Here is a 20,138-nt window from a genome sequence, read left to right on the forward strand (position 1 = left end):
GCCCCACCAGGGACCTGCACGCTGTGGATGCGGCTGCAGCACTCGATGGAGCAGAAATGCAGCACTCAGTGAGCTCGGGGTGCCTGCAAGGGGCTCCCCCCTTCCTCCAGATCTCACTGAACACTCTTTCTGGCTTATTGCTCTCTCCCCGCAGCAAACATTAACAACAGAAGCAGCACAGGAAAAAACTCGCTGCAAAAGGATTAAGAACATCAGTCCTGACCTTCTCTCTGTGTGGAAGGAATTCAAGTGGCCCTCAGGAAAATGAAAGCAGGATTTATTTTAAATGGACCTTTTATGGAAATGACTGTGGTTTCCAGCTCGTCAGATAGACTCCATCAATAAATAGCCTTATTCACCTTGCTGTGCCTTTGAAGCAGGTATTGTTCTGGAAGTGTTGTGGCATATAAATTTTGCTAGGCATACTTTCTAACTATGCTGGTACTGCTGTAGAATATTAGAAAAGGCAATTGTTCCCCAGAAAGGTCCATAAGCTGTGATTTATTAATGAAATGCCAAACCTGGGAAACGAGGCAAAGGTCTCATGAGCGCAGGGTAAAGTAAATAGCATGACAAAGTACACATAATGAGTGCTAGCAAAAACAACAGAAACATGCACACAAAGAGAAGATGCAAATGCATTCCTCTCCTGGATGGTACTGAAAGTTGTCAGCCAAGAAATTTAGTCTGAAAGTCACTGAAGAATATGCTCAGATGCTATCCACACATATAATCCACCAGATAAATGGCAATATGATGCCAATTACAGCACGAAATAAAGTCATCACAATATGGTATAAAATGCCTTGTCTTGGCTAAGAAGCACCATGCAGGGAAATTCAAAGAGGCAGCATCACCTTTAAAATTAGCTCTCAAATAAAAAACAACCAACTGTAGCATATGAGAGATCAGGATAATACATATGTCAGTCACATGCCAGGAATATAACCTGAAAACCATCACAATTTCCTGTACCATATGTAGCCACAGAACAGCCAAGCACATTCTCTAAAAAAGTTATATATATTTATATATATATATATCATATATATATCATAGTATATTATATTTTTTTTAATTGATGTGAAATGTCAGTAGCATTCCCTCCTCGGACATGAGCAAACTGCTGCACATCATTGTGTGCTCCTGCTGAAGGAGCAGAAGGTGCTGTGAGCCACCAGAAGGCACCTTTACAATGCTGGTCACGGGTACAAATGTGTGAGGGCTGTCAGTATGAGGTGCAATACACTCCCACACTCCCCCAGATTGCCCAGGTGCAAAAGCTATGCTTCCAGTCAGTTTTCCAGATCACCCCTCTGAATTAGCCCATTACACACACGAGTTTTCCCACTATCAGCCCTCCATATGTCAGGTACCACAGGGAAATGGAATCTCACCCATCACGTGCTCTGCACGCACACATTCACAGCTAAAACTGTGGGACAAGCTGCTAATTAGGCAGCGACCTAAAAATGCCATGCAGAGTGGAGCTTCAGACATCTGAAGGGTCTTCCTTTCATGCTCATTGAATTATTATGACATGTCAAAGAAATAACTGTCATCCTGATGATAATGCCAAGAACTGTCCTCCCTCCAGTTCACCAGGTGCTCCCTGCATCTTCCAGCAAAGAGAGGCAGTGCCATGGGCCCTTGGCTACCCCAGTGGCCTTCTGAAGCACCAGATTATTTCTCTGACCTTGTGACTGGCATGCTTAACATCCACTGAGAGAATGCCTCAGCCATTTCCTGGCACCTCTGTAATCCATCTGGAAGTCACACCACATCCATTCCTCATAGCCAAGGCTATCTTTGACAATGAACAATAAATAAATGCCATCCTCTTTTCCCAACTATTAAAATCTCTCCAGGGTGCAGGCATTTTGAATAGCACCCCCAGCCTTTGCCACAGCCCCAGCACTGCTTGAAGCCTGTGTGAGGACATTCACTGCCAAGAGTTGAGCAGAACAAGTCCTGCTTGGGGAGTTGCTCACAGGGAGCTCTCCAGCTGGTAGGTGAGAGGGATTCACACTACACAGGAGAAACAACCCGGAGAATGGAAGTTATACACAGTTAACAAAGCCAATTTTTTAAGTGACCTCCTCATTAAGTAAAGAGGAAGACAACAGTGAAGGTGCACAAGCAGGATGAGAAGGGAGGCTTCTCTCTCCAAACAAACTGGAGAGCTGCCTTCTCTTATTTCTGCAGTTTCCATCACTAAATCGCCACCTAGTAACAGACATGTTCCAAGGAAAGCACCCAAGGGTAGAAATCTTCCACTGTTCCTTCTCTTTCTGAGGTATAGCAACACTCACAAAATGAAACAAGAAAGCTTTGTGCCTTAGATGTCCTTTATCAGCACCACACACACATGCCCAACAGAGTTATTACCCTAATCACAAACGTCAACAAAATAGCCCTGGTTAAAATTCAATGACAACAAAGGCAGAAATCCAATCCAGGCATTCTCCAGTTACAGTCCACACAAAACATTCTGTGAGTCTCCTGTGAGTCTGTTGTGGATGCACACACATCACCTCTTGCCACTGAAAATCAGTTCAGTGTTCACTGGACCAATGTCTTCACTGCTGCCAAAACAATTTCCACCATTTCCATTCTCTGTGCAGCAGAAAGGAAAGCAATGGTGCCACTGAGAATGAATATGAGGTTTCATTCCCTCTTACCCCTGTACACCTACACTCTAAAGAGAGAGGCACACAGACTGCATGCCTGTTCACTCTACAATCATTCCTCAGGAAATTGCAAGCTACCCCTTCCAGGTGAGACCTTGCAATGAAAAAGGAGAGAAAAATGGCTGCTAAGGCTGTTCTGTGTGCTTCCAAAAGAAAGCAGAACATCTTACACTTTACCAAATGTGAGAAATCAACTGATATATCTTGTGCTGCCTCGAAGCTGGAATGCACTGAGTATTGAATGCAATGAGCTTGTCTGGGGCTGGACTGAAGGATGGCCCTTCCTGGGGGAAGCAATGCCCTATAAAAGGCCACTGCTGCTGCATTTGGAAAGATGCTTTCCTAAGACCCAATACAATGAATTGTGCCTGCAGTTCATGCGCCCTGAACTCCCCTCTCCTTGTTATAAAAGGCATTGTTTGAAGTCAAATGCATAATTTATTTCTAGGAAAACTGCTGCTTCCTGTTTGCCTTCCTGGGTAATTCACACCACTCAGCCCAGCACAACTATCTTCATACCACTGAATGGCAGTACCACAATTCAGAGATTGTGGGAGTTGTTAAAAACAAAACAGAAAATAGCATCAGAAACATAGAATTTCCTGAAAAGCAAAATATTTCCAATTATACTTCTAACTACGTATGTACATATGTGCCACCCCTCAAAGTGCTCAAGGCCAGGTTGGATGGGGCTCTGAGCCACCTGGTCTGGTGAGAGGTGTCCCTGCCCATGGCAGGGAGGTTGGAACTGGATGGTCTTTGAGGTCCCTTCCAGCCAAACCCTTCTGTGACTCCGTACCAAGGGCTGAGGGAAACACATCCAAGGTGATCCCAGGAACCATCACCAGCTCCATGCTCACAGCAGGTTTGCTGGAGGCTGCAAGTGCTCATGAGAGCACTTGGTCAGGATGGCTCTAGTTTTACTGGATTAGATCACTTCAGATCCAATTCATCCAGTGTTTGGGGTTGTCAAAGCTAAACACAAAGGAATCTTTAAGATGGATTTCAAAGCCCAAATTCAGTGCCCAAGTTTCAGTGCCCAAAGAGCAAAATTCATGTTGTTGAACATTAAAGGTGGTCAAGAGCAAAACTGAACTTCTCACAAAAAAATTACAATTTGCAGTTTCAAATTAAACAGTGGCATTCATAAATCCAGAGTGAATTGTTCTTTTTTTAAAAGTAATAAAAATATGATGAAATCTTTTTCAAGAAAACCAACAATATTAATCCTACATATAGTTCTGACAGCAGGAGAAGAAATAAAAAGCAAATAAAACTTCAATGAACATGGAATAAGATTTTTCAGAAGTTTGCAATCCTGGGCTAATGAGAATTTTATCATTAACTTTCTTGAGAACAGGATTAGAGCTAATACAAACAGTTCTGAATTTTTCTAGCAGTGAGTAATGAAGGCAGGATGAACATGAGATGATGTACAACCTGCAGGTAGAACTGGTGAATACCTAATAGGGTGTTTTCCCATATTTGCCATACAGCATCTGTGAATGTATTATCTAAATTAATAGCTCTGCAGTCTCAAACTGTTTTGGTTCATTTTCTGTTTCTTATCAGGAGCACAGGGAAGACTGCCAGGGTAGACTGAAAATGTACATGACCTGCACATTTTAGCATAACAGGTGTTAAAAACCTGACACCCTTCAACTATGCTCTTCAGCTATACACACGTTTAAGGAAGAGAAACTTTTGTACTATTTCCAAAGTGACTACTGACACCTCTCCTAAAGAAGCTTCCACAACTCAACTGAAAGAGAAACAGCTTGTAACTCCCTATGATCCACAAAAAAGACCCTTCCATGGAAGTGCATATCTGACAAGGCTTCTACAACCTCACTTTCACTTCTGCAATATGATTAATAGTACCTCTGAAATGCTGAATTGGGAAGTATGGCTTACCAACTGTATTATTTACGCTAAAGAACAATTTCCAGGTCATTTCCGATTTCCCACATTCCATTACTCTGCTGACAAAAAAAATCTCATCAAGATGTATGCAATGTTTAGGTTTTAGAAGCATAGCAAAAGTGCAAATAGAAGAATTGATTTTATTTTCAAAAGGCTCTGCAAATGACAGTTCCCACTCCTGTTTGAAGGGAGTGACAAAAAGCCTAATGATTATGGGAGAGGCAGAGATGCCTAAAAACTTCAGTGGGGTTTGGATCATTAACAATAATTGAATGCAGGAGTCTGGGCCAAGTTCTGCCCTCAAATCAGACCAATTAAAGACTGAGACATTCAGCTAGAGAGACATTTTCATCAGTTGAGCTTGCCTGCTTTAGTTATTACTGGAATGATTTTTCACCTCACTCCAGTGCATTCCAGAGGAAAACATGTGTTAACCAACCATCTCATCTGAAGACTAGGCAATGAAAGACTTTTATTTATCTTTTTTAGGTTGTATTGCATGGCTTTTGGTGTTACCTTGAATGCAGCAATGCAGTGTAGGCTGAGCAATGTCATCACCAGCAGCAGGAACAGCGTGGCCAAGTTCCTGACATCCCAGATGGACTCCACCAAAGGGATGCTGCCCACCTGCCAGTCGTAGCACAGGGTGATCGGTGCCAGCAGCAGCCACGCATTGAAGGCCAGAAGGTAGGAATAAGTTAAAAACCTGCAAAGGAAAACAGGTCATGTAATACAAGGAATGACTGCCAGCACAGGAAATATCCTCCTTTGGCATTTACCACATACCACACAGGGGGAGGAAACAACAAAAAAAACTACATCAACATCACTGCACCAACAGGTAGCACCAGACCTCTCTGCAAACAGAGACCTACCATAGGTGAGGGGCACTTAAACAGGTCATTTGAAGAAAAAAGATCAGCAATATTTACATGTTTCTATGCACTTTGGAAAACTAACAGAACTTCAACTCCCATTTGAATGTTAGATTTTTGAAATGACTTTCTGCCAGTTTAAACAATAAATGAATAACTACACAGGTACATACATAATATATTGAACTTTTACACACTTCACTGCATCACTGCTGCAATACAAAATATCCCTTTAGCTGTGTTTAACTTACAATTTAGAATTTCTTTTATCTGCACAACATGGAGCAACTAAAGTCAGACCATTTTCTCTTTGCAAATCAAGGAACAGGGAGAAAATACAGAAGAAAGGAGGGGCAGAGTGATTCTTAGCTGATCCCATCACAGTCTCTTAGGGCTGGGGCCAGATTGCATGAGATGTGCCACAGTACTGATGGGTAAGTAGGGATTTCAAATTGTTGTAATCTTCAATAATTGTTATTCTCAATAGAGAGGAAATTAATGGGGAATGGAAATGGGGAGAGTGCTCCCCTCTGGGAAGTATGCAAGGCTTTCAAAGGACTAAAAAACAACAGCATGTGTGCCACTGGGTTAAAGAAAACAAGAAAAAAAACAAATCAAACCAACATCCCTCTCTGCCCCAGGCTTTTGCTTCCTGGCATCTACTTGCCAAAAAGTCCATCTAAAGTTGAAATAGTTTTAAGTACAAGAGACTGCAGATTGATTATTCCAATAATTGTGAAGTCAACCAAGTAAAATTGTGACAGCCTTCAAAGAGACAAACCCATCCTTTGCTTGCAAATGGAATAGTCCAAATTGTACACAGCACCAAAAATGGCAAATACTCAAAAAAAGGAAAAAGTTACATTCCATCCTGCACAGGATTTCTTCCATCTGAGCGTGCTTCAGCAGCTGTTATCACACCCAGTTGCCATGGTACCTTGCAGGTTTATTAAAATGGTAACAAAGGATGGCAGAAATGTCAAGGCATGTAGACAGAGGATTGTCTCACTTGCCACTTACAAACATGGCCCTTTGTGGTCAAAATGCAGCCCCTTACAAAAAGCACTTACAACATCAGATTTGTGGCACAATGGTAGGACACTGAAGCTAAGTGTGACTCCAGGCAGGAAGTTCCCAGATGGGTGTTGGGCCCTGAATTTCTGTGAAAACATACTTAAATAACTACAAAGTGAGGGTATCAGTTTCTCTTCTCATCCAAAAAACAAATGTCTCCAGCAGCACAGTGACCCAAAAGCAAGGAGGCTTACTGAGCTGGAATGTGTCATTGTAAACAGTCTCAGAGGCACATTCTCATTTTCCCACAGATTCTTCTCAACTCCCAATTCTGGGAAGTGGAATATTCCCACATTTTTAAGGTTTTCAGCCATTTGATACACTTCTCTTCCATCCCCTGCACTTTCCTCACCTCCCCACCCTGAGGTACTAAACAAAAGGGAAAGAAAGAAAATCAATCTTCTCTTAACAGAGGCAGCGATTAAAAAGCCAGTTCCTATTTAAGAGAGCATCCCTCAAAAACATAACCTAATTTAGCTCAAACAATTCTTAAAATTTTGATTGTTCACTCTTTCTAAAGAAACAAATGTGTTTTCTAGTCACCAACCCTTCTGGCACACATTATAGAGAAACACAGCAACACAAAATCCTCTGAGAGTTAATCACACCAAGGCACTCACTCGTGACATTCTGACCCACCTCTGCTCAGCCACAATAAAACACACTTCTGCATCACCCTCAGCACATCAGCTCAGAAAAGGCTGCCAGCATTTATTTACAGCTACTTACTTCAAAGCCAAACTGAGATCCATTTCTGGCTTTATTGTTAAAACAAAAACATGTCTATTTTGATGAATCTGGATAGTGTCATGGCATATGATATTGCTACTACAAGTATGTACGTCTGACAGGATTTCCAAAAGCACTGAGTTAGTTTTGATGCTTTAGGAGAGCCCAGTTTTTGGAGGGAGTGTCCTTTTATGCCCTGGCATATATTAACATTTTCAACAGGCATCACAATATTCATGGAAGTTTGTATGCAAACCACAACACACACCAGAAAACCCTCCCCTGCTTCCTCAGACTGGGCTGCTGGGTAGGAAGGAGCAAGATGACATTTGGGATCTGTGCAGCACTGCAGTTAAGGACAGACTAGCTGCTTTTCTGCATCTTCACTGATAAGGCAGGAGCTGATAGATCCTTACACAGCACAGAATAAATAAACAGTTCGCTGCCATAACAAATTGAGTCCACTCAATTTCAGAGGCATTCAGAGTAGCCAGATCAGTGTGCGTTCATGCATTGCTACTGGAAAGGTAGGACAGGCTGCTGTTGAAGATGGGAATACAACTCCAGGCCACTGACTGATGAGGACAGGTTTGTAAACAAGTATCTATTTCCAAGTGTTTGGGAGGTTTCAGTCCTCCTTGGGAGCCATGTGCACTGCTTGGTGCCAGAGGCAGCTCCCAAAGGAGAACCATTGCTCCATTCCACCATGGCAATAATTAGCCTTTAAATACTGCCTTCCAACAGCAGTAAAACATTTTAAAGCCTGTGACAATCATCACCACCAGTGTACAGTCAGCTGGTTGGCCTCTGCAGATGCCCTCCTGGAGAACCCTTGGCCACCTCTCCTGGCAGAGCCAGAGCTCTCTCTGATGGTGTGTTCCGGATTGCAACGCAATATGTATTCCATTACCATCTGTATGGCAGATTACCTTTGTCAAGTGGGCAGTTTGCCTTATCTCTCTCTCTGAGTGACCACATTCACACCTCCCTCAGGAGGGGACAGCTGCTGATAACAGACTATTGAATGTCACTGCATGACTGATAAGAACTATAACATCCCACTGTGAGATGCTCTGCCCAGAGGGAGGAGCCAAGCATTCCTACCCAGATATAATCCAGAGGTTCTGAAACACCAGCACGACTTTCTCCACTGGATTTCCCAGAGGAACAGCAGTTGCCTCTTCTTCCACTGGATCTTCAGAGGAAGAATATCCTTCTCTACAGGACCCCGTTCCTCCAGCAGAACCACATCTGACACTTCAGGAGCGCTGCAGCCACAATTCCAATGGGACTGCCACCAACACCCTGACCCACAGGGTGTCAGGTTGGGTTCTGATTCTGTCAGTGTTGTTCCGATTTACTGCATTGTTTATTTTATCCTTTTAATTTTTTCCTTTCCCTAATAAAGAACTGTTATTTCCTGCTCCCATATTTTTGCCTGAGAGCCCCTTAATTTGAAATTTATAGAAATTCAGATGAGTGGGGAGGGTTTACATTCTCCATTTCAGGGGAGGCTCCTGCTTTCCTTAGCAGATTTCTGTCTTTCCAAACCGAGACATGGTGCATGTGACATTAGCAGTCATGGTATCGAGATCCATGGAGGCACTGCCTGACTTTTGGAGGCACTCAAACAAAGCCTTCAGCAGGCTCTGAGTCAAGCACAAGTTTGGATATGCCTTCAGCATTGGAAGCCTGTCCTTGAACATGATGGATGGCTGTATAAAATAAAGCATTTATAAACTATCGCTATTCTGTACTAGGAACAGAAAAATAACAAGATGTTAATAATAGTTACTGACAATCCAGGGCTGCTTTTTATTTATGGCTCTCATAAGCATATGATATTCCTTCTCATCTATGTGGCTGTCCTATCACAAGACTAAGTAGAAAGCTAAACACAGGAGAAAGTTTGGAAGAAACCTCTTACCAAAGCCAACACCTCAAGGAACTAATTTGCAAATTTTGAAAAGACTTGAAGATTCTGAAATCACTCCAGGAGCTAATTACATTTCAGCAGCCTACCTGCAAATGGCAACAAGAGTATTTTCTTCTAATTAGTTGACTGAGCGAATTACATTTTAAATTAATGATCTTCTTGATATTGCTTCTAGTGTCTGCTGGAATTCCAAAGGAGAAAAATTCCTGCCTGCCTCCCACTCTCTCAGTTAATCCCATGAAAATCAGGGTATTACTGGCGAGGTGACTGGAAGATTCTGCCTCTTAACTGGCAAACAGTTTTCCCCCAGGCCAGGTAACAGCATTTGCATTGCAGCAATTTTTTTATTTGCAAAATGAACATGGAAATCCACATTTCAGTGGGTTTCAAGTGTTCTTTTCAATTCTCATCATCTCTGGCATGCTCAGAAAAACACAGTTCCTCCTGTAGGTAACCAGTGTTGTCATGGCAATCCAGTTTGTTTAGCTTTCATTTTTTTTTAGTTTCAGTGTTCTGTTGCATGCTTTGAGATAAATACAGGATGATTCATATCTAGAACTTGTTACAGAAAACAACTATCTGAACTGATTGTTTCTGCTGCAAAAATGAATGCAAAAGGGTACTACTCAAAGCCATAACAATATGACAGGAAAATACTTGAGGAATTGCTGTAATAGAGACCAAGGGGTTTGGAAAAGCCTTCATCTCAGCTCTGCCAAACCCAGGCAATCAGAGCACAAGGAATGTGAGACTAGGTAAAAAAAAAATACAAGATTTATAGAAATTTATGAGGCATTTCCTGTCTTTTCTGATTTTGGAGCAGTTTAAGCTTTTTCCCCACAGCACCCAGGGACTATGGATTTCTTTCTAAAACTGTGCTACAAGAGTGATCACAAAGCTCTGACCATGTCCCACCAAAGCTGCATGGAAAAGTGGGGGCCTATATGATAACAGTGATTTTATATATAAAAAATTATGCATTATATGTATACTATACATATAATTACAGACATATACATTAGAGATTACATGTATATATAATAGTGATACTATTTTTTCTAAGTGCATACTGTGCTGCAACCCACCAGACACTCAGTTCTGGGCCAGCCCATCCCATTCTTGGCAGACAGCCCTACCCACAAAGACCCATCAGGGTACCCACCTGCAAGTGAAACATCTCCCAGCACTGGGGATTTTAGCAAAGCAGAGGCAAACCATCCTCCTGGTTGAGGAAAAATGGACCTGTCTAGAAGGCAGGTAATAAGAGCACTTAACTAGTACTTGGGGGAAAAAGAAGGGGAGCGTCTTTCTTTATGGAGGGGAAAAAGGTGGGGATGTGAAACAGAAGCAGGAATCCAGTTTTTGTCCTTTCAGAAGTCACAGAACCTGTGGTTATGCTCTTCTGCCACAACCTGCACACTGCCAGGCACTCAGGGAGATTTCAGTTCACTATAAGGGTAAGAAGAGCTTTTTTATTAGGGAAAAGAGCTTCTCATTTGTATTAACAGCTGAACTGATTTTGGCTCAAGGCTCTCTTCATCCTCTTACAAAGCCCTAAACCCAAGTGTGTTTGACAAGGCAGTTCACAATAATGCCCTCCTAGGACACATGTGGCTGCAATTATAACCAGGTGGTGGTATTTCAGATATTGCCTTCAAATTGGAATATTTACACTCCCCCTAGGGAACTCCCAGTCCAGTCATACCTTCCCACACGAGTTTATTTTTCTGCTCTGTATATTGTCAGCCTGAATATTTTCTTTTTCAGAGCCTTAGAAGAAAAAAATTCCCACTCTGTCTATCCAGCTCATTCAGAGATAGTGGAGTAAACTACTACACAAGCAGCAGACAGACAAATTCCATTTAGCATCCAAATGCAAGTATTAGACAGAAAATACTTGTAACCTGTGTATTCCCTTTCATCAAACCTTCTGCATTTAGGGAAAACAGCTGCCAATCAGCAGAGGACAGGAGTAGGAAGGACAGACAGGGATGAACAGGGAGCTGCAGCTTGATGAATAGCCAGGTAACTCCTCTGCAAGGTGGGCTTGTGTGCACCAGGGACATGGGGGAAAGCAGACATGCTGTCTTCTACAGCTACACTGCCTGAAGAGCTTTACTCTGTCAGTTGTTTCAACTCTGGCTAAGAATCTGAACAACACCGAATTCTCTAGGAGAATTTGAAGCAGTGAAACCCAAGCCTCCTGTCAGAATCTCAGTGCTGGAAAACCTGGGACTGACCTCACAGTGTTTTCCCTCTGAGTGTGCTGTGGGTGAGGACATGCCTTGTGATCAAACCTGACCCTCAGCAGCACATTCCAGAGCCATGCAGCCCAAATTCACCAGCAGAGCCCAGCAGTGGGCAACTGCTTCAGGAGAGGATCAGTGAGGCAGCAGCAGATGGAGGGCTCTGTGAACAGCCACTGAGATCCTCAAGAAATTAAAACCCAGACCTCATAAACCTGCTGGGGTAATGTTTCTGGAAATGGCTCACTGTATCCCAGAGCATTCCCACCCAGTGTTGGTGGGAGACAAAGGGATGTTCTGGGCACGCTGCTTTGTCTCACAGACCGGCCACTCTCTACCCCTTCTGGTGGAAGGATTTTGGAAAGTAAATTCAGACACAGACTCTGGCAGGGAAGGCTTGTTGTGTAACCAGCGCTTGCAGCAAGCACCACAGCCCATTGAAATGCCTGTCAAATCCCAGAGCAGCACTGCCAGGGTGTGCCCATCGCACCAAGAACACTTGGATGGGGGAGATGCTGAAACCTTTCCTGTGGTTCTGGGAGCGCCACCTTCTCTGCAGGATGGCCTTTGCTTTGGAGCACCATCTTCCAGCCAGGCCTTCCCCAACTCCCAACACCCATTGGAATAAAGGACTACAGTTTTCACATCAATGAAGAGCAATTTTTACCAACATTGCTGTTCTCCCTTTTGTTAGAAGTGATCCCTGACTGCTGGGTGCCTGCAGGTATTACACGTAGGGCTGAACTTAAACACCTTTGAGCACACAACAGAAAGCACTGACAAGCCAGGCAGAACCTCACCACCCAGGCAGTGTGTGCCATCCTGGCTGATTAAGAGCTGCTATGTCACAGGGGTCTATTTTAATGCTGTTTTCTAGCCTAAGGTCCATGAAAACTCCATATCAAAGTAGTTGCTACACTTGACTTCTATTTCCTTGGCAGAGCTGGCTGGCACAGGGACCCATTTTCCCAGCACAGATCCATGGCTTCCCTCTTGGTAGTTCCTTGCCTTTGAAGTTACAACTGGGATGATTAAATGCAATGCTCAGAAAACAGTCATAAATCTCTGTGAAAAGGATTATGTGCCAGTTTTTATGTATAAGCACTTCTTCAGCTTTCTGCAGCACTGAATTCTCATTTACCTGATTGAAACAGCACAGCAATACAGAAAGCCAGCTTACAGAGAGAACAGTTCAACCACAGGACAATGTTATCTCAAGGCAGTCCTAGCAGAAACGCATTAACTATTTAAGGAAGCACCACAAATAACCTGCTTCACACCCAGGGTGATCAGCCACCAGAGATCACAAGGCAAATGACAGCAGAAATTAATATAACTTGACTCCCAAAGACATAGTCTTTAAACTAAAAGACTTTTAATTAGAAATTACAGGTGAAATTCAATCTGTTTCTCACAGGTTGAGACATGCTGCACAATGGATTTTTCCCTTGTCTTGCCACAGTATTGGTAATAAAATCTGTTTATCCAGAGGCCTCCTACTTCTTTCCCCTCAAGAAGGGCAGAAGAAAAAAACATTGTACAAAACATCTGAAGCATGTCAGCCCTGCATTCAACACCCTGCTGACCCTGGAGCTGCACTTTCGGTACACTGTTTGCATAAAGCTGGGTAGCCCTCAAAACCTTTCTAGCTGCATTCTCCCTCAAATTCTGTCTGATACAAGCAAGAATGTTTGAACAGAGGTATAGGATTGCTTTTTCTATCTCAAATATTGCTTACCCTTTGCAGATTTTGAGATCAAAGTCTGTGTTCTTTAAGGTAAGGCCACTGGAGACAGTGCATCCTGCAGTGCACACCAGCCTGGATGGACAGGCTTCCATGGCAGGGCTTAGGAATAGAAGGACTCCCAACACCTTCATTTCTGCCTCCACTGGGAAAGGCAATGACAGACACATCCCATCTTCTCAGACCACCTTTGCCAAGCAACACATTGAAGGCCATGGAAATGTGGCTCTCATTCGTGCCCCTAAACTTTGACGTACTTGGGAATATCGCTGGTAATTTCAACAATAGTAATTTAGTGAGTATGCTGAACAGATGACTGTTTCTAAAGACTGAAAAACTGTCACTATTTCAACATATTATGCCCTTCAATTGTTAAATGAATCCTTATCTGTCTACTTTAATTTATACATTTGTGTTGCCCAAGATTGGAGACAAGTTACATAGAAGACATAGGAATTTTCTAGGGCCAAACTGAGCCACATCAAAGGTCTACCCAGCAGTGACCAGAAGTCCATGCCAAGTAAAGCATAAAAGATGATAATTCTTCCTCAGTTCCTAATGGGAGTTTCTGAGTTGGATGTGGTCTCTGCATACTTAGTAGCCTGGATTTCTTATTTCAACTTGGCAAATCTCTCCCTGACCCTGCACAAACGTTCAGCACACTCCTGGTGTCCTGCAGGAAGGAGATCCCAGCTCAGCTGCCTGTTGTGTGTCACTTCCCTGGCTTGTTTCGAACCTGTCTCCTCTTAGATTCCTTGGATACACCCTGAGCTCTACAAGCACAGACCACTCACACCCCCAGTCCTGTATTCTAAGCTATATCAGCTCCCAGGGATCACAGATTCTGACCTCACAAGTCACTGTTTTTTCAACCCCCTAACTGACTCCTATCCCTAATGGTGGCCCCAATAAACCCTGCCAAAGCCACAGTGCTCCACTGGGTTCATCCTGTGTCAGCCCACACCCCAGCTCCAGATCTAGCTTCAAGAACTTCACAAAGGCTGCCACACATTTCCAAACTACTGTTTTTCTTTTTTATTCCACTGTTATCAGCCTTCCTTCCAGTCCCACAGAGCTGGCCAAGTCTTAGAATAATTTTCAGCTCTGTTGAAAAGCATAACATTTACCCTGGCGAGACATGCACAAAAACCACATTTCCAGCTCAAATAAAGACAACTCTGAAAACAAAAAACACCCATTTGTGACCTAAATAATCTTTAGAGTTACAAAACAACTTGCCCACTGCCTGACTCTAACCCTTGCTTTGACTACAGTAATGATGTTACTAATGACTTCAAGAACCTTACCCAAAACTGATCTTTTAGTTTCTGGTCTCAACACCAAACTTAGCTTTTCCACTGCCTTCTTCCCAATTCAACCCAACTTGCATTTAACATCTTGGCTTCTGCTAATTACTGCCTTCCAAACCTTGCTAAAAGCTTCCCACAGCAGCTCTTCACATGGTGCTGCTACTGTAGCTGTCCACAGGTGAGGAACACACCCTGCTTAGGAGCTTCTCTGAAGTTGGACCATAAACACAAATGCTCCTGCAGTATAGTGGCAGGGTGTCCCCAAACAGGGAATAACCTGCAATGATCCAGTGATTTCACCAGGCTGAACAATTTCTTTATTAAGCTACACTATATTATACTACATACTAATACTACACTATATTCTACACTAAAGAAAAACCTGTGACCCCTTTCAGACAGTCACAACACAGCTTCGACCTAACTGGTCAATCAATCCAAACAACCATCACCAGAGCCCAATTAACAAATCACTTTGGGTAAACAATCTCCATAACACATTCCACATGTGCCAAACAACAGGAACAGCAAATAGAGGTAAGAATTGTTTTCTCTTCTTTCTCTGAGCTTTCTCACTGCCTTCCCTAGGAAAAATCCTGGGGAAGTTGTGCCTGCTGCTCTGTGTGAAGAGAGCTGTGACCACACCTGCAGCCCTCCCCTGGATTAATTCCAACAGTTCCATGTGTTTCCTGTGCTGAGGACGCTGGAGCTGGATGCAGTGTGCCAGGAGGGATCTGACAAGAGCAGAACGATTTTCCTAGACCTTCCTGGAACCACACCTATGCCCCTGGAACCTTGCTAGCTCCACTTGTTATCCCAATCCTGTACTTGGGATGAGTGGCACAATGCCAGCTGGGCAGCAAGAGCTCCAGTTTTGACCATGGCAGATAAAATCTGAGATGAGAGTCACAGTTTGAGTCAGACAGAGGAGGAAGGACAAGGTGTGCTGCCAGTCCAAGGGCCAGAGGGTGCACAGGGGCTGTCAGTTCAGAGATGGTCACTGGGTCCCAGTGCACCTGCAGGACTGACACTGAGACCTGCTGAAGGGACGGGTCTCCTGAATGGAGGGTAAAGCCTTCTGGGTAAATTGGCTAAAATGAGGATTAAGATCAAGCTCAGCAGAAACAGAAGAGCTGGGATAATTAAAGGGTTTTAGAATCCCTTCAGAACAGTAATACTGCTTTTTACTGGAATGGATTTCCTTAATTAGGTTTGGAGTGGGTAGGTGTTGCTGGAGTGCAAGTGAAGCCGGGGCTGCTGCTGGGGCCAAGGGAGGACCTCAGCCAGCAGCTCTCTGACTTGTTTTTCCTAAGGCTGTTAATAAAATCCACAGTGCCAGTGGTAAAAATAGTCACTGTTTCATACCCTGAGAATGACTTAGCTTTTGGGTTTAGAAACCCCTCCCCTGTCATTACAAGAGGCAAAGAGACAAACACACAAAAACACATGTGCAGCACAGAAGAGGTAACTGAAATTAGGCCAGGCTCGTTTGTGACCTGCTGACCCCCATCTCAGCATAAACATATCAAAAAGGGACAGCAGCAAATCCTTCATGCTGTGCTGCACTAAGTCTGGTATTAATAACTCCACGAGAAACAAACACGTCAGAGCTTTCCAAACAAGACAATGTGCTTCCTGGAAGAACTTTTAGCCTTGATGGTAACAGGAGCTGTTGCCACGTTATCATAAAGGTTCCCCAAATAAGATCCAACCTAATTCTGCAGCAGATGTTGAATAAGGATTGCTTGGTGTTAACCTGTGTCTAAGCTGCAATTTCACTGTTGGAATGAGGAGCCAGCAAGCCAGAACTGACACACAGGAAGACTGCTCCCATTTTCATTTGAGACATCAGGAAATTCCTCCAGAAGGCTCCAAAGTGTCCTTCAGCAGCTAAACAGAGCAAACACTCATGGCCCATCCACCTTCACTGCTCAGTCACTGATACTACACCAAGAAGCATGGTCACCCCCTTTTTATACAAACTTCAGCTGAAGCCAAAATTCTGCATGCTTCCATCCCACATTTCAGGAGCAGCCAGTTTTAAGATTTAGGATTATGCCTCAGTTACAGGGCTTTCCAGTCCTGTGCTCAGGCAACTAAATTATATTCTTTGGGCTTTGCATAATAATAAGCACACATTTTTCAGTAAGAAAGCACCTGTAATACAACCCTACAGGACCTGCAATGTGCTTTGGGGTTCAAATAGTTTTGGTTGCTTTCTATTCCAAGAGAGAGAGAGCAATACAAAGAACTAAGTTAAGGAAACAAAACAGGTTTTTTTTTTCATAGGAAAATGTAACATCAAGACCACACTTTTGAAAGCTTCTGTTTGACTGCTGTCATCATACCTTGTCAGTAAATATGGTGAGAATGAGGCTGGATTGTCCTGCTCTGAAAACATTGGCATGGAACCTCCCATTATCCAGAGGCGGAAATACAGCACGAGGATCACCTTCAAAGAAGAAAAGAAGAACACCTAAGTTAGAAATGCACTACTAAGGAGAGCTAAGGCCTCCAGCAAATGTTTTGTTGTGATAGCTCTCCATGCTGTGCAAAGCCAGTCAGCTCAGCAGTTTAGGCAAAACTCAAGTTTGCCACCTTACACAGGGTGACAAACCCTCAGCACAGAGCACACTGTGACTTGGTGTGTCCCTCCTCCTGTCTGCACTACTGCCAGCAACTCACACATCTCAGTACCCACCACAAGGGCAGCACTCTCAAGGATAAATCTGTCACTCTGCTGCAGTGTAGGCTCTACCTAAATGCAAAGGGGAAAATCATGGGTGATGCCTTAAAAGTTCTTCTCATTTATCCACGCTGGCGTAGGTGTAAGGAGAAGCTCCATCAGTGCTTCTCATGCTGCACAATGCCAATTCCTAGAAGGATTTCTGAAGCTGCCACTCCTTTACCTTTCTGGTAAGCACTTGTCAAGGGACAAGCAGGGGGATCTGGCTCCTGGAGCAGCACAGGGAGCTGCACACCCAGAACATTCCCATGGAAGTGCTTGTTTTCTCCTCTGCAACATGTTGAGTCCTGTGTGCAGCACATCAAGCAGCAGTTTTTCTTACAACTCTTACCTGCACTGGCATTAACAGCATGTCACTGACAGGGCAGCCCAGTGCCACAGAGTCCCCTGTATTTAGGGCAGGAAATACCTGCAGATGATTACATGGTTGCAAAGGAAACCACTATAAATCAAAAGGTTTTAAGTGGAAACACAGTAACATGCTTGTTTCTGCACAGCTGAAGTTTCCGAGACTAATTCCCAAGCCTAACTTTGTATCAAGATCTACCATGTGAGCTTTCTGAGTCTTTTGGGATGCCACTATGCATTGTTATTGGTCAAGTCCATTCATACTTACGTAGCTTATCACCAAAGCAGCTCTCTTCAAAAAAGGCCTTGCAGTATACAAGAAATTCTGGTTGTTATTTGCAGTCAGGTAGCTGAAATACAAGGAAACAAATGTTTGTTGAACTACTTTGGAACACGAACTCATTTTTCAAATGGAGAAAAATGTGAACATTGATTTAACCACCCTAAATGCAATAATAATGACATCACTCCTACTCTTCAAAGATCTTTCCACATAAGTAAAATATTGAGACTAGTTCAAGTAATCCACACTATAATACATTGCAGTTCTGCCATCAAAATCTGGTCCTGGTGTGTTTGTTGGTTTGGTTTTTTGTTTGTTTGTTTTTAAATCTTCAATTAACCCCTTAATCCTCAGAAAAATCCCAGGTGTGTCTCAGTGAGATTGCTGTCTTCAGACTCCCAGAAGACTAGACAGAGACATATTTTTAAAAGGTCACCCCAACAGAGCAATTCAATTTTAGACTATGATTAAAATGCAGAAACTCCTTGTTCCCAGCTCTCTGCTCAGTCTCTAGAGAGGAGAATAACTATCTAGCAGAACTGATCTGAAGCATTTTTTGGGAGTGTATTCTGCACATTTAAGTTTCATCACAAGCCTGCTGACAAAGTGCTATGATAATTAATTGCACAGAGAGAAACACACACGTGGCATACTGTTGTAGGAATTTTCATAAAACCCTTCCTGTTTCTCAATGAGTGAAGTGAAACTGTATTTAGAGCCAAAACCATGCATTTATTTTAATATAGAATAGAAGCACTTGCCAAAGTCTAAGGGACTTTCTTACTATAACAAACAGTGCCATATCCATGGCAATAATTTCATGATAATTCCGTGTCTATTGAATCTTACAGATGCTCCATCATTGTAATAAAGCAATAACAAAAAGAAATACAGAAGAGACAACTGGAATATTTTAAGCATATAGTAGGTAAAAAACCCATTGAAAAAATGACAACTTATTTTAAGAAGATATAAAGTCAACAAAATAAATTCTGAAGGAAAACCTTTGCAGGTTCTTCTGTATAACATACAGTCAGTATCAGGATACTCTATTTAAATGATTTACAAAAACTGCAGTTTGTATTGCAACACCTTCAAGCAAGCTACCTTTCCAAGCATGAAATCCTCATATGTTTCTCCTGTGAACAGGGAGCATATAAAACACATCTTATTTCCTCTCCAAATTCCTTAAGACAGTCTATCACCTGACTGCTTCCACCCTTCAAGTCTTTGAAAAAGCAAGACTGAAGCACTTCCTAGTGCAGCCAAGAGTCTTTAATACCTGGGGTTTTGTTCACATTTTCTAAAGTAGGAAGTTTGTAAGCCTGGTCACCATGGCAAGATGAAGAAAAGATTACACTGCAGAAAAAAAAGCACCAGGGCAAAGCCAGCAAGAAACAGAGGCAGCATTTACCAAGATGAAAGAAATACATCTGGATGCTCTGTACAAAGGAACTGCTCTTCAGAAAGCCTTCCCTAAGCACCATGCCTAAAACTAAGGAACTAAACCACACAGCATAAAGCAAGCCAAGACAACTTTCAGTCTTTGGAGTCTACTAACTGTGAAATGTTGACATTTAAGCACCAAACCTGACTTAAATGTCAGACTAGTCTACAAGGGCTGAACGCCTCAAAGTGCAAAGTTTCTGGAGTTCCCACTGATTTCAATCAGGCTGCAGCAAGTACAAGGGAGGTGAAACCAAGCCTTCAGCTTTGTCTCCCCATGAAAGGTCAGGTTGGCCTTCAAGTGCTCACCATGGCCTGGCTCCAAATCCACCGGAACCAAAGGGAAAGCCTCTCACTGACTTTAACAGCATTTGGACCAAACCCCAGGCTTTTGTCCCCTCCTGGAACCCTTTATGAAACTCAACCCCCTTGTGATTTGCAGCAGGAAGTGTTTGGTTGCACTTTGTTTACATTTTTATGTGTGGAGAGAGGAGAGCCCTCTATTCATCACACTGCCTGACTCCTCAAGAACCTGTTTTCGCTCGCTTTTACTTTTAACTCTCTGCAACACTTTAGGAAGAAATTTTCCATTACAAATGTTTGCTTTGGGTAGAATTATTCTGGGAAAAGATCGACTAGAACAGTTCAGCTCTTTCTCCAAGGCTTCAGTTACAGACAGAGGAGCACTTTTATCAGTGTCAAGAACTCTGCCAACTTCATCCTTGAGAAGCAGCATCACCTCACACCAGTGACCCAAAACTTGTGAAGCGGCCATCATCTCAGGCTGT

At 43.0% G+C, this 20,138-nt stretch overlaps 1 protein-coding gene across 3 annotated transcripts in view; it reads right to left on the reverse strand.

Annotated features, from left to right (window-relative positions):
* TMTC1 (transmembrane O-mannosyltransferase targeting cadherins 1) overlaps positions 1-20,138 on the reverse strand; it is a 166,458-nt gene that overhangs the window by 71,570 nt on the left and 74,750 nt on the right. For all 3 annotated transcript variants that reach the window (XM_064737429.1, XM_064737419.1, XM_064737413.1), the window contains 3 exons: positions 17,890-17,971; positions 16,876-16,979; positions 5,130-5,319 (listed from right to left, as the gene is read on the reverse strand). In XM_064737429.1, the coding sequence (XP_064593499.1) occupies positions 5,130-5,319; positions 16,876-16,979; positions 17,890-17,971 (376 nt within the window). The remainder of the gene's footprint in view (positions 1-5,129; positions 5,320-16,875; positions 16,980-17,889; positions 17,972-20,138) is intronic.

Source organism: Zonotrichia leucophrys, chromosome 1A (genome assembly GCF_028769735.1).
Source record: "Zonotrichia leucophrys gambelii isolate GWCS_2022_RI chromosome 1A, RI_Zleu_2.0, whole genome shotgun sequence".
Taxonomy (NCBI): domain Eukaryota; kingdom Metazoa; phylum Chordata; class Aves; order Passeriformes; family Passerellidae; genus Zonotrichia; species Zonotrichia leucophrys.